This window comes from Lathamus discolor, chromosome 4 (assembly GCF_037157495.1).
Source record: "Lathamus discolor isolate bLatDis1 chromosome 4, bLatDis1.hap1, whole genome shotgun sequence".
In the NCBI taxonomy this organism is placed as follows: Eukaryota; Metazoa; Chordata; class Aves; order Psittaciformes; family Psittacidae; genus Lathamus; species Lathamus discolor.
Genome location: NC_088887.1, coordinates 39,788,631 through 39,814,948, shown reverse-complemented (window position 1 = coordinate 39,814,948; position 26,318 = coordinate 39,788,631). Strand labels below are relative to the sequence as shown.

Here is a 26,318-nt window from a genome sequence, read left to right as displayed (position 1 = left end):
AAAATACTTAACAATTGCTGATAACCACATGAAGCCTCATTTTTTTAAAAAAACTTACTTTAATATTTTAATATTATAACATACTCTTGGCACCTAAAACTACGCCTTCAGTAACTGGCTGCTTAAAAAGCATCATCAGTGGATATTTCACCTGGACCAAGATATTTGGAGGATTTTGCACAGAAGTGTCCACTAGATCTGCTGAGTCCCCACAGGCCAGAGCAAGGCTTGCTGTGCCTAAACATCTACATATTGCTATAGCCTACAATAAAGAGAATGGACAGTAGAACTGAGGAATATATCCATGTGGCATTTATGGTGAGCTGCAAGACCGGCCACTAAATTTTATTTTTTAAGCTAGCCACTCTCTCTACAAATTGTCATCTTACACATGGGACCTGGATAACACCAAGCAGAGTAGAGTACTTGCAACTGACTGCAAGACAGCTCCACCAAAGCAGGCACTAGGCACAGTAAGTAAGAAAACAACACATTGCAAATACATCTGCTTACTGTAGGGCATGTTACTTTAGCTCAAGAGGCTCCCTGAGTTAATCATAAAATCAGACCCAAACTATGACCTGAAAGCTAGAAATCTATTTCTATTGGATGCAGGGGGTATATGTTAGCAGCAGAATTATTCAACACATTTAAGAATGTCTAGTATAGCTTCTGCACATTAAAATGAGAAAAACAAGCGGATATTCAAAGCATTTGCAACACAGAGAATATGACCAAATGAGACTTGTGGAAGATGATATGCAAATATGTTATACATAATTCAGACAGCTCAGAAATCACTCAAGACAAAAATGACGTTAGACAATTTTTTCCATGTGTGGCTTATGAGCCATTCGGGAGTCCTTGTCTGACCATCACCAGACTGCCTTTTCTTAGTGTCAACTATCCATCCAAAGTTAATGCTGAAAGAGACAATGAAGTTAGAGTCAAGAAGCAAGAGACAGAAATTATACAAAGAAATAGAATTAATAATTACTAATGGTTGAACAGTTCTATTAGATTTGAACACCAGAACTGCCTAGGTCAGTCTTAAACAGAACAGGTCATTTTGCCTAACTTAATCATGAGGTGTCAAACTGACCTTGCAAGTAGGACAAGATTTATAATCTGGTACCTTGGTCTCCATTATTTTCCTAAATGGCATTAGAATAAAGACAATACAAAAATTATTTAAAAAATTCTGAACAGCTAGCTCTCAAACACACCACTATAAGCACAAATACTAACAACTACATGTGACTATAAACAGGAAAACAAAGAGAAGGCGATTACTGTTAGCACTTCCCTCCTGAGATCATTAATGGAAAGAAGAAAGTAAAAAGGTTCACTATGCTTCACCCTTTATGCCTAGTTTAAAACTCTAAGGACACGTGGAATACAGATGGTATTTCACAAACAGTGCTAGTAAAAAAGGCATTTATCTTGGAACACGGAAACGCAAGCAAAGGAAATACATATGTGCAGGCAATAAGTTATCCCAAAAAAATACTTTCAGTAGCAATTTCTCATGATATGTCTATAAATAGCAACTCTAAAAGTCTACAAAAACAGTATTAAATGGAAGAGTATAGTGAAAGAATTATTTCACCTTTTTGACAGTCTTTCCACACAGTTTTTCGATTCTTCTCATAATGTTTATTCAACCAGGTGAGGATGGTTCGTTCATATGGAGAATATATATTACTGGATAAGGGTTCTGATTTTATTCTTGGCATGTTCTGCACATTTTCCAAGCTGAGCTGATCAGTGATATTACTTGAAAAAACATGTGGAAGAACAAACACCTGAAATTAGAAAAAGTGGTTTTAAGCATGAGCTATATAAAAAGAACAATTTAAAGATAAGTGACAACCCCCCCACTTCAAACTCGAAAGGCTTTCTAATTTAGAAAAGGTTTAAGAGATTATGCATTAGCATAAATATATAACACAAAAGAGAACAGATTTGCTGAGGTCTTGGGAATCTGTAAAGGTCCCAGTCAACTAGAAGCTGGCAAATGTTGTCCTGGTTTTCAAGAAGGGGAAGAAGGAAGACACAGGTAACTACAGGCCTCTCAGTCTCACTTCAGTGCCTGGTAAAATTGTGGAGAATGGTGTTCTGGGAGTTGCTGACAACCATTTGAGAGACAATGCAGTCACTGGTCATAACCAGAAGACGTTCACAAAGGCAAAGTCCTGCTTAACCAACTTAATTTTCTTTTCTGAGAAGGTCACCCATCTAGTTGACCAAGGGAATCCAGTAGATGTGGGTTTCTTGGATTTTAGCTAAGCTTATAATACTGTTTCTCACAGAATCCTTCCAGACAAAATGTCCAGTATACACCTAGACGAGCCCAAAATACGATGGCTGAACAATGGCCAACAAGTCAGGCTAAAGAGTTTTAGTAAATGGGGTTACATCCGGCTGGCAGTCAGTCACCAGTAGGGGGTTATCCAGGGCTTAATTTTAGGGCCAGTGCTCTTTAGTGTTTGTATGAATGATCTGAACATAGGGATCAAATGTACATTAAGTTTGTTGGTGATACTATATTAGGAGTAGCTCTGGACACTCTCAAAGGTAGAAAGGCTACAGAGAAATCTGGATAGACTAGAGAGCTGGACAATCATAAACTGTATTAAATTTAACAAGAGCAAGTGCCATATTTGCACCCAGGATGGAGTAATTCTACATACACATTTAAAATGGGGGATGAGAGGCTGGAGAGTAGCCCCACACTTAGTCTCATGCTTTAGTTTTATCTAGCAGCAGCGAGTTGGACTATGGGTCCCTTCCAACTCAAGATGTTCTATGATTCTAGATAATTTTTAGTTTCCAATATTTTTCCAAGTTTTGAGGAACTGAATGAAATCACTTGACTCATCTGGATTCCAAGAATTACTGTGTATACTCTATCCAAAGCACTAATCCCTGAGCTACTATACTGGTCTCCAGTACAACCCACAGACAATCTTGAAACGGTATCTTTCATGAGCCAGTTGCTTAATCTGTTCCAAACTACACTGACTGTTTCTCCTGAAAAAAATAAAACATTATAAAGTCTACAACAAAATTTTTGATACTCAATCTTGTATGAACATATATTAAAAAAACCAAAACAACATCTGCATATAAAATATATAAGAAATATAAAGTTAAAAGTAAAAATTCTACACAATATTTTCCTTTTCCCCATTTCCCTCCTCCACAACTGAAATGGCTGCATAGAAAAATGTATATGAAGGAAGAACACAGAACTTATTCTTGGGACGATGATGAAGTCAACAGCTTTGGTTTCATCCTTTGTCATCAAAGAGGTCTCAGGCCTGATCACCTTAGCCCGTGACTAGACTACCAAGGACCATGGTCATAAATGCTAATTACACTGCATCAGCTCCACAGTGCCATTATATTCACAGATAATTTAGGATGAGTTTAAGGACTAATTGTTTGGTGGAAAAAAAAAAGCTATCATTGACAATGGCGATTGACAATCAATTAATGCAAATTCAGCAAAATGTTATTTTGAAATACAGTGTCGTGGTTTAAACAAAGTCAGCCAGAAATCATGCAATCGCTCTCTCACTCCCCCACTTCTTGCCCTCCCCCTACTCCCGGAGGGACGGAGAGGAGAATCAAAAAGAATGCAACTCCCACAGATTGAGATAAGAACTGTTTAGTAAACTAAGGTATAACACAAATCACTACTGCTACCACCAATAACACAAATCACTACTGCTACCACCAATAATAACAATGATAAAGGAAAATAACAAGGGAAGAAAATACAACACCCAACACCTCCCCACCAGCCGACCAATAACTCACCCTACCCCACCCGACAGAGCACCAACCGATACCTCTTCCAACCCTGCACTACCAGTCCTTCTGGGTAACTCTCTGTTACATCCCAGGCATGATGTGCTGTGGTATGGAATACCTCTTTGGCTAGTTTGGGTCAGGTGCCCTGTCTCTGCTTCCTCCCGGCTTTTCCTCCTCCCTGGCAGAGCATGAGGCTCAGAAAGTCCTTGGTCAGACTAAAACATTTGTGTTATCAGCTCTGTTCCCAGGCCGAAAGTCAAAACACAGCACTGCACCAGCTACCAAGAAGGAGAAAATAACTGCTACTGCTGAACCCAGGACAACGAATTGGGCCCAGTTTCTCAGTCCCTTAAGCACTCTCGGTGATGACTAATTCCCTGACACATAGATACATAAAGAAAATGACATTTTATTTCATCTAATCAGAATGAAAACAGCTTGCACCCCTTTTATAATTTTTTCTGATCATATTGATTTCCAATACCAGATTTTAACAGGTTTATTAGAGAAAGCCTCAGTTTCTTGAGGCAAAGCATTAAAACTTTAATCCCTCCACTTGCTGCAGAGTTACTCTTACTATATACTCCTACATATAGTATGATGCAGCTACAGCCATGTGGCTTCACAGTTTCCACATTTACATCTGCATTTCTTTTTTTTTCTCTGAAGTTTTTCTGAAGACAAATTTTTTATATACTACTATACAAAACCTACCTAACTATTAATGTACACTAGATCCATGCTATAACATCCATATTTAATTACAACTTTTAAAACAGTCACTTTGAAATTCTTTTTTAAACCCTGAAGTATTTCAGTTCAGCAAAGCCTAGTTCTATGAAGAGATGGCTGGGCTATTTTAATTTAAATATTTGGATTTGTGTCCATGGCACTTTATTGATTTGCATAGGACTATTTTATATGAAAAAGAAATAACAAGATCAGCATATTCAGATACAAATCTGAAGAAAACAACAGCAAAATAAGCAAGCAAATATATACCATTTCATGCTTTTCTCAAAAGACAGTGTCTTTGCAGTTAATTTATTGCCACATTCCTTCACCAATATAATCTGATGCTCTGTGAAAAGGATTAAAACAGTAATAGCAACTACATTTAGAAGAAAATATGAAGAGTTATTTACCCATAAAACACTCTTTTACTGTCTTTTAAAAAGAAAAATCCAATCCATCCTAATCCAGTCCATCAGGGACTGTAATTATAGAACAAGAGGGAATGGCTTTAAATTTAAACAGGGGAAGTTCAGGTAAGAACAAGTTGCCCAAATAAGTGGTAAATGCTCCATCCCGGGCAATGCTGAAGGCCAGGTTGGTCAGAGTCTTGGGCAACAACATGGTCTAGTGTGAGGCGTCCCTGTCCATGGCAGGGGTTTTGGAAGTAGATGTTCTTAAGGTCCTTTCCAACCCTAATTATTCTATGATCCTAAGATGCCTGCATGCTTACATTCCTACTGAGATCCTGTCAAGGAACCAGAGCATTGTTCACCAGAACAATGACATTTTGGGGCCCACTGTATTTATTAAAATAACTAAATATATACGTTAATTAGCTATAAGATTGGGAAATGTTATTAATTATAAATATAAGAAGTATCCTTATTACCACATGTCCATTAAATTTAAAGATAGTCTTTACTGAAAATCTCGCCTAACCCAGGGGCTAAATTACCACTTCTGCTATTACTGTCTCTGTTTCCATTAGCCTAGTCTTTTCAGGTTTGCAAAATACCATCAATATTTTAGTCCTTGCTTGAAAAGAGAACTAAAAGTATATCTTTATGACTGATGAATTTGCCATTCTATTCCCTACAAGTTCTACGTTTTCTTCAGAATAAAGTTAATTTTCCATTCTTCTGAGATGGATTTATGTGTACTTTTTTTCCTCTGGAACTTCTGCAGCAACAGAAGTTTTCATAACAAATAAGTGGCCATAATGCACCAAGTACAGGTATGCAAGCAATATGAGATGACATTTCAGTTGATAAAGAATAATGTTAAGTACTTCTAATAACAGCACTTTATTTCTAAAATAAAATTGGATAATAAAACTTCCTTCAGATAAATAGATAATTTCCTTTAACTTTTTTCTGAAATTTGCAGCGTGCTATGTAAAGATCCTGTTTCATCTTATATTGTTGAAATCAGACTATTGTAATCACAAAAAAGCTTGCCTCTACTTTCATTTTAATGAAACTGGTTTTAAGATATGAAACATTCTCTTAACTTCCAAATATTTCAACAGTAACCCAAATAAATATGTTTTATGCAAACTAATCTTGCTGCCTTGACAGTTCATATCCTGGTTTTATTTATTGCTCCTATGCTTTCTTTACAAATTTAATAAAATAAATAAATAAACCTTCTTCAGCAGCAGTCATGGTCACCCTTATAAAAAAATGGGTTTGAACAAAAGAGTATGTAAGAGTGAACAGGACTAGTTCCAAGTTCTCATGTTCTCTTAGAAGTTCTGCTTATGCTGTATGATATTGAATTGAATACCATGTTAGCCAAATTGCATAAAGCTACAACAAAAAGTAAAGCAGAGATGTTTAATTCCTAAGACATTAGTAGGTGGGACAGAGAAGATGAATGTGATGTTAGGAAGCTCAAAAAATTTACTATTAGAGGATAGAAATATGGAGGAACAATGAATGAGAAGCTAAAACATGCTTCTCATTCATGAAACAGAACTAGAATGATGAAGAGCACATCTTCACAATAGGTATAAGTTGATCTAAACCTGAAGTCTTTCTTATCCGCAGCAACCATGGGCTCTGTCCCACTCTTGTGTCTACATCAACAATCAGATAGATGCAAGAGTTTGGAAGCATTACTCTACTCTAGTAGTTCTAGCAAAAGGAAAGTGGCAGAAAAAATGGAGCCCAGAAAACTTGGTTTTCCCTACCATGTGAGACATGTTCTTTCTAAGACATGCAACCTGCACCTACATTAGTGTAAATTCACGGTGATGCTTTGCTCTCAGACATTGTAAAGGCTACAAAGTTTATTTTAAAAGACTGCACTTCACATGCACACATGGAAGGAAAAAAAAAAAGAAAAAAAAATGAAAACAGGATTAAAAAGAGTTAAAACTTTTATTTAAAAGTTGAGGCACCAGCAAAGTTGAACCAGGCCACCTGAAAACAAATATTCAATGATATCAATTTTTAGAAGATTAAAAAAGATCACAGATTTAAATGAGCACTTAAGTGCTCAAATTTACTTTGTAAAATGTGATTTAGCAATCCAAAATTTTTATCTAACATAAGTAAAAATAAAATCCACTAAAATTTGAGAAGTACACACTGACCAAGTTCATTATATCTTAAAAGGAATAGATATTATATAAAATGCTTTAATCTAATTCTAATCTAAGACAATAAATACCATGGTTATATGTCTAGTCAACTAAGTATTTCTGGGGAAAAGTGTTTCTAACCAGGGCAACAAGAAAATATGGCGGAGGGTTTTTTTCTGTAATAAGAGTTCCAAAACATTTAATTCTAAAAAATGCAGCAGCAAGCAGTCATTTTATTCCTTCTTAGTAGCTGGTGTGGTGCTGTGTTTTTGACTTTCAGCCTGGGAACAACGTTGATAACACCAATGGTTTTAGTTGTTGCTAAGTAATGCCTATTCTGACCAAGGAATTTCTGAGTCTCATGCTCTGCCAGGGAGGAGAGGAAGCTGGGAGGAAGCAGAGACAGGACACCTGACCCAAACTAGCCAAAGAAGTATTCCATACCACAGCACATCATGTATATAAACTGTATATAAACTGGGGGCAGTTACCTGGAAGGGCTAGATGGCTGCTCGGGTCGGGCTGGGTATCGGTCGGCAGGTGGTGAGCAGTTGTATTCTCTTCCCTTGAAGATTCCCTTGTTATTTCCCTTATCATTATTATTATTGGTAGCAGCAGTAGTAGTTTTGTGTTATACCTTAGTTACTGGACTGCTCTTATCTCAACCCATGGGAGTTACATTCTTTCGATTCTCCTCCCCATCCCTCCGGGAGCAGGGGGAGGAAAGAGGGGGAGTGAGCGAGCAGCTGCATGGTTCTGGGCTGCCAGCTGGGCTTAAACCACGACACAGTTCTAACAAAATTTCTTAATGAAAACATAACACACTGCTAACATTTCAGAATTAAGAAAATTAAAATGTTCTCAATCATTTTTTTTCTTCTCTGTTAGAAAGAAAGAAAGAAAAAAAACCAAAACTTGAATATACCACAGATCTTTTTAAAAACAAAGTTTTTTCTATCAGTTCTTCAGAATTTAATCAATAAATATATCTATAATTTACCTTGTATGTTTGCAGCAGCACATCTGTCCAAGCTCGTTTGCTCATTGTCTCAAATTCACTGTCCTTCAGAATTAATAGATGCTTGTTGCTGTAGATCTCTGAGATTTTCTCATCTATTTTCAACTCAGACATATGACCCTTCAGATAAAAGAATGGGATTTATTTTTTTATATTTATTCCAGCGGTTTGGATAGAAAATTCACAAGAGGACAATAATGAATCAATGGCATAAATGCCTGACAATGCCTACTATAGTGCAACAGTGATCAGCAGCATTAGAGCCATTTACAGTTCACAGCTGTCTCAGGAATAAGCAGCGCAATACAGAATTGACAGGATTTGAAAACAGCAATCAGGACAGAGAAGCAATACAAAGGATAGACTTTAAAAAACAGTAAAATCAGTAGAAAATAGTAAAATTAATTTTACTTTGAGAAAACATATCTGTTGGAAATAAAGTACAGGTATCAGCAGCATCAGAAGGAATGGAGGATGAAAAACGTAAATGTTGGTGCCAGTTTAAATCTCAGCTCAATTTCATGCACATGCTTAGATGTGTGCAACACAAAACAGTCACCACAGTAGGAATATTCATGGTCTTCAGTGGACTCTCGTTAATCTTTGAAAGACTGACACTTAGCACATGATCCTTGTTAAAAAATAAAGAACAAAAAATGGAACAAAACTAACGCAAAAAAGAAAAAAAAAAACCACCAAAAAAACAAACCTACTTTAAGTACAGTTTGCTGTACTTTAATCCATTTCTTATAATCATCAGGTTCAAGCAGAAATTCTGGCATAACATGAGGAAGATATGCTCCATGGCATCTAAAATCATAAAGCAGGAAAAGTTAATAGGTCAGCAAAATAATTCTTTTTAAGAGCTGTCCAAGTTTTTTAACTTACTCAGCCTATGTACAAGCTCTTCTGAGTTTCATTTAAGTGCACTTTGGATTAATGATCCAGTGCTACTAATTGCTTTGATAGTTTCTATGTATGAAATTCATGTGCCTACAACTAAACAACTTTGGGCAGACCAGCTTCTTTACAAGAATTTGTTCTCCATAAATGATTTATTACAGCATGAAACATCAAAAACGGGTAGTACCTATTTCCATGTGAAAGTCAAAAGGCCAGTGTTACATAACATTAGCAGAATTAAGATTTGACGATGTTTCATCTGTCTGCAGGTCTGATGTCGGAAGTCTCATGAGTGTGAGCAAAGAAATTTCATAATTCAATTGTTAAACTGACTTGCCATCTGTTCTAAAGTGACTAATAAATTCAATAGGAAAAGTAATGAAAAGCAACTTCATTAGACTGAATACCCAGAAAAGCTATCTTCCACATGAAGAAAGACTATTCTTTATTTCAAATGACACAGTTTAAACAAATGTTGATGGAAAAGGAGGAAAATAATGAAGAACTCTTAAGTTTATTTTTCTCAGGGGAACAGAGAAGTTCTGTGACTTTCAGGTCAGAAAGATTACCCTACCGTACCTAGATTTACATTGCTCTCTGTGATTTTAACATGGCTAATGTGAATAATAATCAGATGAACTTTTCTTGTTATGTAACCAGTCTCTCACTGAAATGAACTGATCATATTTTTCTGGTACCATACAGCCTAAATTCAATTTACTTTGTACATTAAAAATCATCACATTTTGAAACTAGGATCATGATAACTTGTTTCTCTTCCCACAGAATTATATTTTGCTGGTAAGAGAAAATTTTTTTACTCCATATTTTACACAGTGACATTATCTTTTCAAATTATTGAAATTTCATGTTTCATACAGTTACCCAGTAGGACTTTTTAAGACACAAATATTTTAATCAAGGTCCCAAAATAACATTAAATAGCCTGGTTCTAAAACTCACCATGTCTGAAATTCCCATTTTCCATTAAAGCATACACTCTGTCCCATGAAATCCCTTTAAAACTTCAGTTCTTCCAAAATTATAAAAGGAGGAAGCTATACAATGTTCATCTTTTCAGGTATCCTATCTTTCTTTTGGTGTTTTTATTTGGTAGGTACATGAGAATAGTATCTACAATAGAATAATCTCCAATCTTCATCATCAGAAAAGATGGGTTCTATATAACTGAATGTTCTCAAAATTGGCTGCATTTTGCTATTGTGGAACACCATCTTAAAAAACTTGCCCTTATTAATGTAAATATTTAACACAATACAATGTGGGGATATTTAGATTGGCCATTAGGAAGACATTCATTACTCTGAGGGTGGTAAGGCACTGGCAAAGGTTGCCCAGAGGAGTTACGGCTGCTGCTTCCCTGGATGTGTTCAAGGTCAGGTTGGATGGAGCTCTGACCAACCTGGTCTAGTAGATGTCCCTACCCATGGCAAGGGGATTGGAACTAGAAGATCTTTAAGGCCCCTTCCAACCCAAACCATTCTGTGATTCTATGAAAATTAACTTCAGAGAAATTCTAATGTAATGACACAGAATCACAGAATGGTTTGTGTTCATCCATGCAGCCTCCTGGATTTCTTGTCTGACTGCCTCTTTGTTGGCACTCACTGCTCCTGAGCTTGGATGAGGTGATCTGCGAATATTAACCAGCTTTCTTAGGCTCCTTTCACCTCTTCTCTGTTTCACAGCAACAACGGCAAAGAAGGATGAAGAAGAGTTTATTAACTTTTTTGGATTTGTACCACCTCTGACAGTTGTTCCATATTATGTGACAAGGTAAGATTATCAATGAAGGTAGCTAATAGCTACATCTGTTGAGCAACAGGAGTAGTGCTTCCATTTCTTGGCATATTACTAATTTCAAAGACTAAGAGATAACAAGATAAATCTACAAGTTTTTTGTTAAAGCCAGTAACTACAGGACAAAGAGCATCAGTGGAATTGTGATCATGAATGACAAACCTGATATGACTATCTAGTGAGTCTGTCTAAGGACTGAGGTTAAGAGTAATCTTCTTTCATAATTAAGGAAACAGAGTTCCTGTGAGATTCCTGTGTTACACATAGCCCTATCAAAGAACACCTCAATTAGTATAAACTGCAGAGGATAACCTCAGAGAAAAAACTGGTGAAATTTTTAGTAAATTTGGTACATAGGAACCCTTGTTAAAAAATTTATACGACACAAATTGTAGATCACAAAACTATAAAGGAAACCCTAAACCTGTGATATATTGTTCAGTTGGAATTATGTCTGAACTATGCTAATAAAAAAGTGGAAATATGCATGCATATTTTATCATACATCTACTTACTTAAGGAAAGCAAGCAATATAGAGTGCTGGCAGTGGAGCTGTAACATTCGTTCAGTTGGATCAAGCACCAGTGCTTGGCTCGGTGTAATGTCTGGTAATAACTGTCCACTCAAATGGAATAGCATGTCATAAAGAGTCTTAGTATCTTTCTCACAGTTTTGTTTAAAAACCTTGTCTTGTGAAGATGTTGTTTGGACTTTGCACACATCACTAAGAGAGAAAAATGCACAAAACAAGCTAACACTATATCATGATGGTAAATTTAATGAACCATGAAGTAAAAACAGCACGAAGAAGGCTGGAAAGTATATAACTTTTTTCTTTTTACAGAACTTTTATAATAACGTCAGAATTTCGCACTGCATGGAATATTTAATAAATATATGTGAAATATTTAATAAACATATGTGTTTGTCACTGCTTTCTGCCAAACATAACTTTGATTTCTATCGCATTTGTAAATGTCTATGTGCTCCTGTCCTAAAAGACTGGCATCTTCATTACTTAGTAGCAAGCTAGATAAGATCGACTAAGTGATGCCACTAAGACTGATATATTTCCAGGGTGTTTGCAAGAATGTTGATTATGAAATTTTCTTTCCCATCTGTTTCTTGATCTTTAAAGTAGAAGGGGAGAGGGAAGGGAGGAAGACATATTGTTAAGACACTTATCTATGCCACCAAAGATGGGAAAATTGCTAGAACTCTGTTCATTCTGGGAGAAGAATCAATTTCAGTTAAGAGGGTGATATATAGTTTGAACTGCATATTTAACATACTCTGCACTATGATATACCAGAGCATCATAGTTCAAAATATATTTTAGAAAATGAATAATAACACCTGAATAACATTTTCATATAAACAGCACATAGATGCTGCAATTTTAATATACAAATGTGCATTAGAATGCATTTATATTCCTCAGATCATATCCAAAACACTTTAGTATATATGTTAACATTTTATCAGGCAAACATAAGTTAGCTCTAAGCAGATATGAATTACCGTCTCAATGAATATGGTATTGAAATAGGATTTTGTCCCTTAGACCAACCAAAGAGAGTAAACCAATTCTTAACAGCAGTTAGGGTTTTCTGAAAGAAGATGTACTCCTCTTGATCTTCATTGGGAAAAAATGAAAATTTATTTTCTCTTTCTTCTCTTTGACTGCCAGTTTCACTACTCTCTTCACTCATCGTTTCATCACTCTCAGAAGAATCAGATTCTGAATGATACAGAAAAATTAAAAAGAAAATATCCAGAAAGATTCCTTATTTCCCTGGTTTTTGTCTAGTACAAGAACAATTATTTTTAAAACCATAATTGCTTTTAGAAAGTAAAAAATAGTCAGACAACTACTGATCATTTTTTTCAAGAATAAACAATTTATGTAACATGTCTTGGAAACAGAACAAATTCTATTCTTGGACTCTAATTTCACTTAAAGAAAAAAAATATTACCTAATCAACAAAAATAGATTCAGGCATGGCTTACGAAACCACAGCAATCTTAACTAAACAGTCTTACGCATACAGTTCCAGTAGGTACAGCTTTTCCAGCTAGTCCACACTAGCTTCCTCCTCTCCCTCATAGTCACATAGCATAGCTCAATAACTGGCTTGTGTTCAGCTTACCAGGTAATGTATAAGTAAAGCTAAACCTTCATCCCAATCTATAAGCCTTCAGACTTTTCTCCCCTCTGTTCAACCTCCTTTCTCCTAAGTTCTGACCTGGTCAAAACTTAGATTATATATTTTAACAACTAGTAGTTATTAACAACATCAACAACAACAGTATTGCATAAAAAATAACTGAAAATACAATCATTCTCCTCGTATCACAAAAAAACTTAGATGATTCCAAACTCAAAGGTGTGATTTAACACCACTGTTGCAGTTTTAATATTTCATTAAATGATGAAAAAATAAAACTAATACCTTAGATAATGAATAAAAAAATATCTTCTTAGAATTTAAGAAGAAAAACTATTCAATATAAATAAAGGATGCCTATAAGGATGCTGGGTAGGGATTCTTCATTAGGGACTGTAGTGATAGGACAAGGGGTAAAGGGTTAAAACTTAAACAGGGAAAGTTTAGATTGACTAGAAGAAGTTCTTTACTGTAAGGGTGATGAGGTACTGGAATGGGTTGCCCAATGAAGTTGTGAATGCTCCATCCCTGGTGGTGTTCAAAGCCAGGTTGGAGAGAGCCTTGAGTGGCATGGTTTACTGTGAGGTGTCCCTGCCCACGGCAGGGGGGTTGGAACTAGATGATCTTGAGGTCCTTTCCAACCCTAACTATTCTATGATTCTATGATTCTAAAGAGACTTTATAAGATCACCATGCAGACCTTAGTTTGTGCAGCTCTCAGACCCCAGTTTGTGCAGCTCTCAGACCTCAGTTTGTGCAGCTCTGTGGGTTCACAAGATTATCTGCCCCATCTTGTCAACCACCGCCTTTGCCAGAGGTTATTGCTTTTTCAGATCTGAAACCTAGTTGCTCTTTTGAACTCTTATTATACCATTCCATTAAAAATTAATCACACTGGCAAAGAGCTACTATTTAATCTCTTTTACTGCCCTCATTTTTCTTGATAAATCAGGTATTGCCTTGGTAAATTCATCTTAGAGAATGACACACAAACTTCAGCAGATCTGCAAGAGTGGAATACTAACAGTGAATGAAACAGCAGCAACTTCAGCTGTTCTAAATTCCTAGTTAGAGAACTAGCAGCTGAAAGAAGAGAGATGTCAACAGACTCAGATACTAGTCATCTGAAAACCTTACAGAAGATCTGTTACTATTAGTTCCTACAGAACAGCATCTTAATTGAGGCCTCACTGACAGTGTTTAGATTTATACAGTACTCCATAAATGCATTATAAATGTGGAAGTCTAACCTGAGCATACAACTAGACATTTGCAGAACACAGCATATTTCTGGGCACCTCATTATAATAGAGATATTGAGTTCCTGGAGCAGGTCCAGAGAAGGACAACAAAGCTGGTGAAGGGTCCAGAGAACAAGTCTTATGAGGAATGGCTGAGGGAACTGAGGCTGTTTAGTCTGGAGAAAGCTCAGGCGGGACCTTACCGCCCTCTACAACTACAGGAACAGAGGTTGCACGAGGTGGGTGTTGCTCTCTTCTCCCAGGTAACAAGTGACAGGACAAGAGATAACAGCCTCAAGCTCCAGCAGGGGAGGTTTAGGTTGGATATATGGAAAAATTTCTTCACCAAAGGGCTGATCAGACATTGGAACAGGCTGCCCAGGGAAGTGGTGGAGTCACCATCCTGGAAGTGTTCAAAAACTGTGTAGATGAGGCCCTTAGTAACATGGCAGTCCTGGGGTAAAGGCTGGACTTGATGATCTTAACTGTCTTTTTCAACCTAGTAGTTGAATCTAGATTTACAGATGTATATGTTTGGTTAGTTCATGCCTACAGAAACAATGCCCTTCTTTGCAACAAATGCCTTAGGTTTGTGTAGTATTTAATTGTTCTGCTGGCTTCTCTGTGGACATGTTATTGTAAATAGGACCTTGATATTGTTTGGGTTTTTTTTTTTTTTGTTTTGGGGGCTTCTTGGAGGTTTTTTTGTTTTTTTTTTTCTAGTGGTTTGACTGGTTTCCCATAAACATAATCTGCTAACAGGAAGGACAGTCTTTACCTGCATCTATATGCTAGGCCAGGTTTCCCATGGTGTCACAGGAGAGAACAGCCTCCCCAGTATTCATTTATACATACAAAAGCATTGTTTACAGATGTGAAAAATACCTTTTTAAAACAATAAGCTGAAAAACAGTTGCAACATCTCAAATTGTTTAAAAGAAACAGTTGCACTCTACCTGATTCAGAATCTTCACAGCTTGTGTCAGTTGCACAAAAGGTACTTGAGGAAACACTACAGGCAGGTGATGGTGAAGTAAGGAATGGATGCAGAACAACTTCACCACTGTGGCCTTTGCTGTCTATAAAACAAGATTACAAGATGCATTTGAGCAAACATATTTTATTGTCTCTGTGCTCTAACAGTTTATAAACAGATATCTGCTTCTACATTTTTCTACTTCATTCTTCAGTTTAAGACGTAACAGTTCGCATTTGACTTATGATGAAAATTTTATATTAGTCATTAGACCTGATACCAAAAGAAACACAAAAAACTTGCATAGTTTTTTCTATTAACTGTATATTTTACAGCCTGGGTCTCCACACTTGCTGAAAAAACACCTATCAGAACAGACCTAATTCAAAAATTCTAAGTCACGAACAAAATATTCTCAAGGAATTTTTGGTCACAGCTCTGTAATGAGTCTCTGCATACTATTATCAAGCTCTTTCAGACTCAACAACACATATTTTACAAACTCAAATATATGCTTTATCAATCCATCAGTTCTGTCAGAACATCTGTCAGCCTTTGATAGGACTAGAGGACACTCTTCTAGCTATCTCTGATGTCAGTCTCCAGAACAAGACTAGAAGAGGAACCCAGTGTAATTTCTAGAGAAGTAAATGCACCAGTAAGATAAGGAAGAGCTCTGTATGATTATCTTTAATTTCCGATAACTGGCACCGTTATTAGCGTGGTTTGGAGCAAATAACACAAGAGCAATGTGTCAGATATGTGGAAGCAAAGCCGCCCTGAATAGCTTTCCAAGCCACTGTGTTGTACAGATATGGTTTGGTCACATTAAATAATCTATACAAAACCCACAAAATAGACTCAAGCAATTTAGTGGAAGTGACTTGCTTCAAAACTGATAGTGGGACCAAGCCAATAGGCAATCAATACAGGACAGAAATATCCATTATTAATGGGAGATCAATTCTTCTAAAGCCATCACTTCATTTTTGGTTTAATGCTCAAGGGAAACCTACAACGCATCTTCAAAAGACAAGTTGTAAAAATGATCTATTGATCAAAAATAAAATAAATAAATAAATAAAAAAATCACACATTTATGAGAGATATTTTCCCCTTTTCTATCTTCATTTAATTGTACCATAATCCATGAATGATATATTACCTATACCTATCTTATATATCGAAAAAAAAAATTTATGTATATCATTACCTGTCTTCTTGCTAACCACTTTTTCAAGTTCAAACTCTCTTTACTCTTAGATAGCCCAAGTAACACACTTAAAATATTTCTAATCTCTGATCACAGGCTTTTATTGGGCATAAAAATGTGACTTTACCCTCCAGCCTTCAAGGACAGTTATTAAAAAAACCTGAAAACTATTCCCAACAGGCAAATAACAATCACTTTCTATCATAACATTGTGTGGCCTGCTATTCTGCTTTCTTCAATACATATCCAACTGCTGTCCTAGGAATAACTGAGGATCACTATCAATATCTTTTTAATTATATTAATTTATTCATTATTGTTTGGGCTGTTTTCTCTACTCACACTTTAAAAACTTCACAAAACATTCTGTAGGATTTAGGTTTGCCCAATATTTTTCAATGAACATTACCTAATCATACATATATATGTTTCCTCATTTTCAACAAGAAAACAGAAGCTATTAAACTGCTTTAAAAGTTTAATTGCATTATCCCCTTGTAATTAATGATGAAAAATACTATGTTAATGATAACATCCCTATTATTATACTAAAAACATTGCTAATAGAACTGAACACGATATAAGTTTAAGAAGTAGAGTGTTAACTGCTTACCGCTTCTCAAGATAATTTGTTCATCAGAGCAGTTAATTGCAAAATATGGATATAAAGTAAGAAGGCAATTCTCTGCTGTTGCAGCAACTTGAATTTTGAACCTGTTCAAAATAAAATACAAAAACCAATAGTTTTGATTTAGCTTTGGTAATTGAGATATTTCAGCACAAGAATTTAAGAGACAGAATTAAGGTGTCCAGACAATTCTGGACAATTCTCCTATTCTGGTTCAGTAAGAGAGTACACAGATGGGACTGCACATGCCAATATAATGAAGATTAGTAAAGCATCATAGTTCATAATTTTACTACGAGCATGAGTGTATTATTAATCTGAAAGCTCAAGAGCTAGCAGAGATTTCATTAAATAAATAACCTAATAACCTCTGACTCTCTGAAAAGAAAAAAGAATTAAAATTACAGCTGACATTTATGAGGAGACAGCTAACTTGCTAAATATATCCTATAACTTTTGATAGGGGAAGATTTCTTGAAAAGTAATTCCTACTTTGATTTAACATTCTATAAGACTTTACTGAAATCTCAAAATAAATATTTAGAAGTCAATAGATTCAATTTAAAAACAATGAGATATTGACTGCAATTGCTAGAATGTAATAGAAATTAATGTACATACTCTGGTGTTCACTAGTGTGAATACATTAATATGGTCATAGCCATATTAATGTGCAACAATCCACCTTATAACCTTTGTTTTGTACATCCCCTCAGTCTCCCAGGGTGCAATCAACACGCAAATTATTGCCAACAATGGATCCCTGTTAACCATTTGCATTTATGTTCTTAACTCACTGCAACTGACAGGTAATTCAACTGAGCTTTGTCCTATGTTACTACACAGCTGGTTTTTTACTACACATTAACTTATTAACTAACATTAATATTCATGAACTGTTTTGTCCAAGTTGTCAAAATAGAAAGGAAAATGTATTTTAACAATTCAAACAGCATGCTGATATCCATCTTACTTTGGTTTATTAAGAATTACGCATATTGAAAATACACATTGCACAGAAGAATAAGTTTTCCATTATTTACATTACATATTGAAGGATAATTTCCCATTTAATGTAAATTTAGTTTAATAGTAAAAGATATCAAAAGACCTTACAGACTTATTCATATGATGTAATTAGCTTCTTCTGCTTTGATATAGTATATGATAATAATCAAGGAAAACAGAAATGTTTTTAAAGTTGCTGGTTTTACAACAGAAAGTAACTTTTCTTTCCTCTTTCATACTTCTCTTTCCATATACAACATTCTTAGATACTGCTTTCAGGGGAATTTTATTAAATAGAAAAAGGCTCCAAGAAAATCCATAGCCATGTTTCTTATTTGTAAATATTCACATTTGGATTTCAATTTCATAGCTAACAGTTATTTAAAACAATAATCCAGCTCTGCAATGTTTTGGGTTTTTTGTAGGACATGTGAATCCTATTGGAACTTGGCTGGGCATGGGGCAAGGGCCTTAGCCAGTTTCACCTTTTAGCACAGTAATTCTTTTAGCTAACTTCTTGCTTTCTGCTTTTCAGCAAAAATCTCAGCAACAGGACATCAGCAGGACAGATAGCTGTGAAAGATATACCTATATGTCTGAAATGTACATGCTCAAGCCAGGTGTCAGAGCACTTTTTCTTTTTCTACCTTCAAAAAGCCATTTGAAGACAAACAGGGTCAATAACACAGAGTTCAGCAACTTCCAACTCACGACATTACTGTGATAAACAACAGTTCTCACTACTCTGCAGGTGTACATTAGGTTAACTTCAGACAACAGAACTGAGGAAGGGGTGGAAGAAAGCTGTATGAAAGTTAATAAAAGACATAGCTCTCAAGTTATATGAAAGTAACTGAATGTCTGTATTATTGAACTTGGTCAACTTTCCAATTTCTTAGTGTGGGGTGAGCACCTCAGCTATCTCCATCCTAAATGCTTACTTGAGGTTTGGGCATACGCCAAATCTTTATTCATGCTCTGATTTGCACAGTAACAAAACAGCAAAGTGTGCTTGAGAACAACTGTAGTACATCGTGAATTAGTTACCAAATGCAATAGGTGATACTACTCAAAGCAAACAACCTAGAATATAAAGAACTGCCACTGCTACAGAACATCTGGGTACAAACGTCTCAGATCTCAAAATGCCACTGCAAGAGAAGCTCCTCCCTGCTTCATCCAGCTAGCAACCTAACAAAGGCAGGTCTCCTTGGCTGCTGTGGTATTATAGTAAGAGAAATCAATACACCCAGCCAATAGCAATTGCTTATATTATTAACTGAGAAATTTAGAAGCTTCAGAGTGTTCACAAGATGAAAAAAGATTGGATGGTGAAGCACCTGTGCTGGCTGAGCATGAGCTGTGAAGCAACATCACAAACCTGCAAGTGATAGTCATGAGTAACTGCTACAGGCAACAAAGAACACTATTTACCAGCCTGACCCTTCATCTAGGGAGGTTTGCTGATTGCCTACAGCTTTGATGCAGGATGCTTTTGAGAGACCGATGCAACTTTCTGACCCTGACATGACTGCATGGCCTTGGGAGCAACAATAAGGGAATAGGGCACAGGTGGTCTTCAATCATGTTGGTGAGGAAAAAGAGCTTAAGGATGAGAAGATGGATCCTGCAAGTCAACAACTGGTTCTCCAGATGATATTGACAGCAAGGATTTAGCTCCTGTGACGAAGGGTTTACAGTGGCTGCAGTAACTATGATTCAGAAATCTGAAAGGAAGGAAAAAGGCAAAAGCCATTATCACAACCCTGGAATTCTGAAGAGCAGACTTTGGCCAGCAAAGAGCCACAAAGATGAAGGAACAGAAGAACCTGCCATAAGGGGAGAGACAGAATTGTGAGTCTTCTGCCTGGAGAAGACTCAGGAGGATCTTATCGACATGTATAAATATCTGATTTGAGGGAATAAACAAGCTGGAGCCAAACTCAGCTATTTTCAGTGACAGCACAAAAGGCAATGGGTACAAATTGAAAATACAGGTTTATAATAATAATATATAATACAACATAATGCTTAATAAAGTGAAATATTTGTGATCTACATGAACCATTATTACCACTGCTATTCCACCGTTTATTCTCTAATGCATATTTCCAAAGAAGACAAAACTGGAAAATGGCCATTAAATATGTTGTTTACCAACATTAGAAACCTGCTGATCATCAAAAACTAAGGCTCCGACTATGATGAAGGAAAAAAAAAAAAAAAGCCACCCAACACTCTATATAAAAGCAATTTATTTATTTCTTTTAAATTAACTCTGATTATTTTGGTTTTGTTGTTTTGTTTGGGTGTTTGTAATTTTTTTTGTTTTAATGTTTGTGGGAAGACAAAAGAACCTGAATCAAAATATTTTCTCCTTTTTATTTTGCTCTATATCATTTCAGATATTTTCTAAATAGAAACAAGTGATTTGTCTTCCATCAGTGTATCCCAAATGCTCTAGAAATACAGGTGCACAGTTAAATAACCCTTCAGTGGTATTAACAGATGCAGTATATAGAATCATAGGAATAGTTAGGGTTGGAAAGGACCTTAACATCATATAGTTCCAATCCTGCTGCCATGGATCACTAACAGTTTCCAAAGAAAAAGAATCCAAAGCCATTAGGTTCTAACTGACAAATTTCTTTAACAACATTGCTTGGGTAAATTACAAAAATATTTAAGGGAAGCTGGCACTGCTAGTTTAGGAAACAAAGCATCCTGCTTGTGGAATTGATTAGTGCCAAAAGGAAACAATGAGCGTGAGGCATTTTACAGGTCTTTAAGAAAAAGGAATAACCTAGTAGCAAGGTAAAAAGAAGGTGTAATTTAAAAATAAATAAATAAATACCTGCCCTCCTCCTTCCCCACAAAAAAAAAAAAAAAAAAAAAAATCCTTGCACAGATCCAGAGATGACAGAACTGGAATGAAGAGAAAAAGATGACCCATGCAAGCTCTGCCACTTCTGTTCACAAACGAACGGTTCCCCAGCACTGAGGAGCCCTTATCCTTTGCAACAGGAGCTCAGACTTCCACAGCAATCAAAATAATATAATACTGAACAATGACAGGCACATGGTTTCACATGATATACAAGACTTTTAGCTGGGAAAATAGCCATCTTTTTTCTAGTAGCAGCAATAATGTCAGTTTTTTATTCAGGAATAACAGACATTTCAGTTGGCAGGGAGCATCAAAACAGTAGAAAGGCACAAGCATGGAAAAGAACATGAGTGATTAATGAGTTTGAGCCATCCTGATCAAAAGCACTCCCAACTGTCTGAAGTAAAATGCCAATATATTATTAGGTCAGATGAATGCAGCAAACAAGCATGCAAATATCAAGAACTCAAATGTTTTCTAACTCCCTGCTCTCTCCAAATTTAAATGATATTAAAAGAAATTGACAGCCCTTATTCTCCAAGATATGCCAGCAGAATACATGCATTTGAAATTTGAATGCAGTGCTATTAAAGAGCTGCATGGTTTAGGCACATTTCCCAACAGCAAAAGGGAAAAAACTCTTTCCCTCTATGAGACACAGAGATCTCTCTCCATGACTGGATACCTTTTAGTGATGGTGTCTCAGATGCATTATGTCCTTGCCTTCTGACATTTCAAACACAAAACACAAATAAAATCAGAAACTTAATGAGTTTCGCAGATTCCCAGTGGGAGAGGAAAAGAAAACTGAGAACTGTAGAACACGGGAGGCAAAGACCTCAGCACATTTCTGTCACCAATGATCACAGCAATTCAGCTACACAGCACATGTGGGGGTTTTTGGTACTTTGGTGCCCAAAGCACCATTTTCTCTGATTATATAACAAAACATATACCTGTTGTTTACTACTTACTTTTTACAAAGAATAAGTTAAATGTAATTTCATTCAGGATGCCAGAAACCTTTTTTTCCTGTTAAACTATTTATCTAATCAGCAAATTAAAAAATGTAATAACAATTAAAGAACAAGTATAAAAACATGCCATGCTTGCAGAGGCTTTTTTTGGTTTATTTTTTCAAGTTTAAGGAAATAAGTGTCATAGCTGATTATTTCTTCCCATTTATTAAGTACTTGCTTAATACATTCTTGCATTTTCTGTTATCTTTTACTTCTGTATTACTACCAGCCCCATACAGGGATATGTCATTTATCCTGTTTTGGAGTCAAAAAAGCAAAAAGGAAGAGTAGAGACTAAAAATAACATTAAAAATAAACTGCAAATTCTCATTATAAGCAGTCACTAAACAAATATCGATGCACTTTCTTAGGAAGTATTTAATGGAATTTGTGCACACAGTCAATCACTTGAACAAATGACAACCATGTACCTCAAGTTTTCTTTTACAGCTACATGTAGCATGATTTTGCTACAAAATATGATTGCCTATCTTCTTTCAGATGTTTTCTGTAACATAGACAAATTCAACAGTATCTATCCTCTATCAATGTTCACTTTGATTTAAAGAAAAAAAAAAAAGACATTATTATTTAGATGAACTATGTGAATCAATCCTACTGAAGTTTTAGACACAAAAAGCAAAACATTGCATAGCCTAAGTAAAAAAAGACCAAAACACATCATTCATCTCATCAGTATTCATGCTTTTAAATATGCCTACAATTAGTTCTGCTTAGAAGTTAAGCCTCCTCTTCTAAGTAGTTAAACAGAAGACACGATATTTTACCAACATATGAAAATAACTTTTTAGCTCACTTACACTTCAGAACAAAGAATACGAGTAGATGTTCAAAATTTTAGTTCAAATCGTTAAAAATGCATATTATTACTTTGAAAATTGAAATACAAAGAGAGAATAGCTGACAAATTAATATACCCTCTGCAACTGATACTACGAGATTTCGCAGCCTATTAAACAAGCCAGGAACCTGTCCAAGATCAGTTAGCTTTTATAGGTCTTATAAAAGGTTACAGTTTCATTGTTTTATCATGAAAGATCTATAAGCCCTCAAAATCTTGCCTTCCTAAAACATTTGTCTTCCTAGAAGACTCAAATTAACAAAACAGTTTGAATTCATTAGTTACGCAGTTTGAAACAAACTGCTCAAATGCTTAGCTAATTAGTTGAATCGGGTTTGAAGGTTGAATGCATTGCACAGGTCTCCCATGGGGGAAGGGGCTGGGAAAAATAAGGATATGCAGATAAGGAGAAACTGAAGCTGCAAATTACTACAGAGCGGAATATCAAAGCGCATACTATTATTAACAGTAGCAACAAAACCCAAGTCTGGATAAATTATCAAATACTTAGAACAACAACAATATGGTCAGGATTAAAAAAATTAGACACTTAGACTTTCCTAATCGAAGATAAGTATTCTTTCTGGTTATGACTGGAAAAAAATATTATAAAAGACGATATGAATAATATTACTACACTGACTAATAGCACATATGGAATCCCTTTGTTTTGGATGGTGTGCTATTGCACCCACTTATGTGCAGGCTTTTACAGCCCACGCATGCATGCAACTGCCTGACAGGAAATCACATATGCATTGTCAAGCCAATGTTGTTAGTTTATTCTGCAACAAATACCAATCTACTATGTTTTAAAATACAGCAGCAATTTTAAAATTATGTGACATTTCAGACCATGAACTTCTTTTGCCTTTGTGAGCATGGATGTCACAATCTTAAGGTTTAAGATTACTTTGATGACTTTTCAAAAACACATAGTTTGCCTTTAAACTGAAGATGATATCCTTTATTTCCTTCTAATGACAAATATAGGGAAAAGTTTATTACACAGCAGAAAGGATTATTTCTCTGTAACAAGGTTTCAGAAGCTGCTAGTGCATCGTATCAAAACAGTTATTATAACTAAATATTGTGCCTACTCAGAAGCATATTTAAGAACTCATCGTAAGCTTAAGGTATCCTTTTCTCATAATTAGTGCAAGACTTAGTACAAATTTATGAATCACATCCCATACCATGATTAAATCTTAGAATTAAATAAAATGAATAAGAGATTCCTGGCTGACAATCTATACATGAAAATATTTAATACTATTTCAAGGCAAGCAGCAGTAACTGAAAGGTCCACAACCCTTGCACTAAAGTAATAGAAAATTGCATTTTTACACACAATAAAAAGCCCATTCTGAGCTGTAAGATGGAGATATTTAACCCTTAAAATAGTTGTTTTACACCAAAACAGTAATTGCAGGTATTACTTTTAAACACAACAATACTTATCTTTCCTCATCATGTATACACCCATTCATGCCACAAAGGGAAGAGATGAACAGAGGGATAAATGCTGAAAACGGTTATTTTTTGCACAGAACATTCAAGAACAGATTTGATCTCCATTTACTAGGGGCAGAGGGACCTTCTGCATTGCTTTTCAACGTTGGTACTTAAAAAGCAGCCTACTACTATAAAATCAAAATAAGATGTATGAATTTCACATTTGCATATGTCTTCATCACTAAACAGTGTTTTAAAGAAATGAATTTTGGTATGAACACTGCATATAAATTGCTATCAAACCCTAGGTTTTCTGTCCTTAAAGAAATCAGGTCTAACAGGAATCAGACTGTGTAAATTCCTAAGTATTTTTCAGATGCTTATATTTAAAAAAAAAAAAAAAAAAAAAATCAGTACTTTTGAAAACTTCAAATGCTTTCTGACTTAGTGTGCAGGATTGCATCTGAGGAAATATATAAAATACATAAATAAATAATTAGCAATGTAAAGCACATCTGTCCCTTATGCTTTCTCTTTCATAATTCCCACTTCTGATACTGATGTACTGGAAGTCCCTCTGAGGCAGTGCAGAAAACACTGAAGAGCCCAGCACAGAGGGAGGGAGAAGATAGGAACAGTTTTCCATACTTTGCTATCCAGTCTTGTGTCTCATATATCAGAAGTATATAAGACAAGACAGTATCTTGTATACTTCTCATACAGCAAAGTGTGGTCTGAAGCCGAAATATATTCCTAGTGTACTTTCATCAACTCCTAGCATTACACATTAAAAAAGATGAGCAATGTCCATCCATGCAGTTTTGGCTACCTGGCTGTTAAAATGATTCTTTTTTATCTTATGCTCCAAAGAACGCCTTCACTGAGATCAGGAGTTGCCCTCTTTTTTATTCATGACCCGTTTCCCTATAGAGCTACTCAAAGATACTGCCCTGCCCCTTGCAAATTTAAAAAAAAAAAAAAAAAAAAAAAAGAAAAAAGAGAGAGAGAGAAGCATTATTACAGTAATCAATCATTCCCAATTCCTGTCTTGGAATACACACAAAGTGTAAAGCTATTACAGACACTGCAGAAAGAACTAGCTATCAGGAAATGCTTCAGGTGAGAATACAAACTTATAACAGCTGTCCTGCTCTAGAAAGCTTAAAACGAGAAAACATAAATCCAGAGGAAAAAAAGTTCAGAAGATGAGTTAAAAATGACATTTAAAAAAATAAACAAAAACACCAAAGAAATGGGACATACACACACCAAAAAAAAAAAAAAAAGAAAAAATAAAAAGGTAGCAGTAGTGTACATGGGAAAAAAAAGACAGATAACACGGAGAGCAAAAGACTGAAGAATGGTATGTACTGGTAGAGGAAGAAGGGATGTCCCTTCAAAATAAGACTGGAGCATGACCTTTACTGGTTCCTCGCAAAATGAAATTCTGACTCCCCGTATATCTCCCCCTTGAGAAGTCTGCTTCTTTTTACTCTGAAACTCAGAGGCTCAGGAATGAATAAACCACATGTATAAATAATAGATCACTTGAATAAATTGCAAATAGCCTCTATAAATAAATAAATAAACAAACATGTACTCTTGGGTAGTTCCATGTTGTACAGATAAGTCTTTAAAATAACCAGAAACTCTTACTTTTAGACAGTACTTCCTAAGTTACTCAGAGATTTCTCCTCTTGAATTCTTTGGTACCAGAGGAACAACTAAAGCTTTTGTTAGACTAATGGACTAATCCTTTGCAAGACCACTCCCCTGCAACTTTGTAAAGATTTGTAAACAGGTGATGAGAACCACTGGCTCTTTCAGATGCCAGGGAACTCTAAAACAGGCACAAATATTGTTTTAAAAAATAAAACATAGGAGAAAGTCTCAATGAAATAAAATTTCACAGTTTGACTCAATCCAAACTCAGACAATCTTGAAATCCAGCATGAAACGTACTGGAAGATTTTAACAGG

The 26,318-nt window shown here is 35.6% G+C and overlaps 1 protein-coding gene across 1 annotated transcript in view; it reads right to left on the bottom strand.

The window, feature by feature from the left end:
* The window catches only part of CFAP47 (cilia and flagella associated protein 47), a 302,627-nt gene that overhangs the window by 216,704 nt on the left and 59,605 nt on the right, over nt 1-26,318 (bottom strand). The window contains exons 27-33 of the mRNA XM_065677208.1: nt 17,094-17,194; nt 15,248-15,370; nt 12,403-12,622; nt 11,396-11,605; nt 8,870-8,966; nt 8,139-8,276; nt 1,610-1,805 (exon numbers count right to left, since the gene is read on the bottom strand). Of these exons, the coding sequence (XP_065533280.1) occupies nt 1,610-1,805; nt 8,139-8,276; nt 8,870-8,966; nt 11,396-11,605; nt 12,403-12,622; nt 15,248-15,370; nt 17,094-17,194 (1,085 nt within the window). The remainder of the gene's footprint in view (nt 1-1,609; nt 1,806-8,138; nt 8,277-8,869; nt 8,967-11,395; nt 11,606-12,402; nt 12,623-15,247; nt 15,371-17,093; nt 17,195-26,318) is intronic.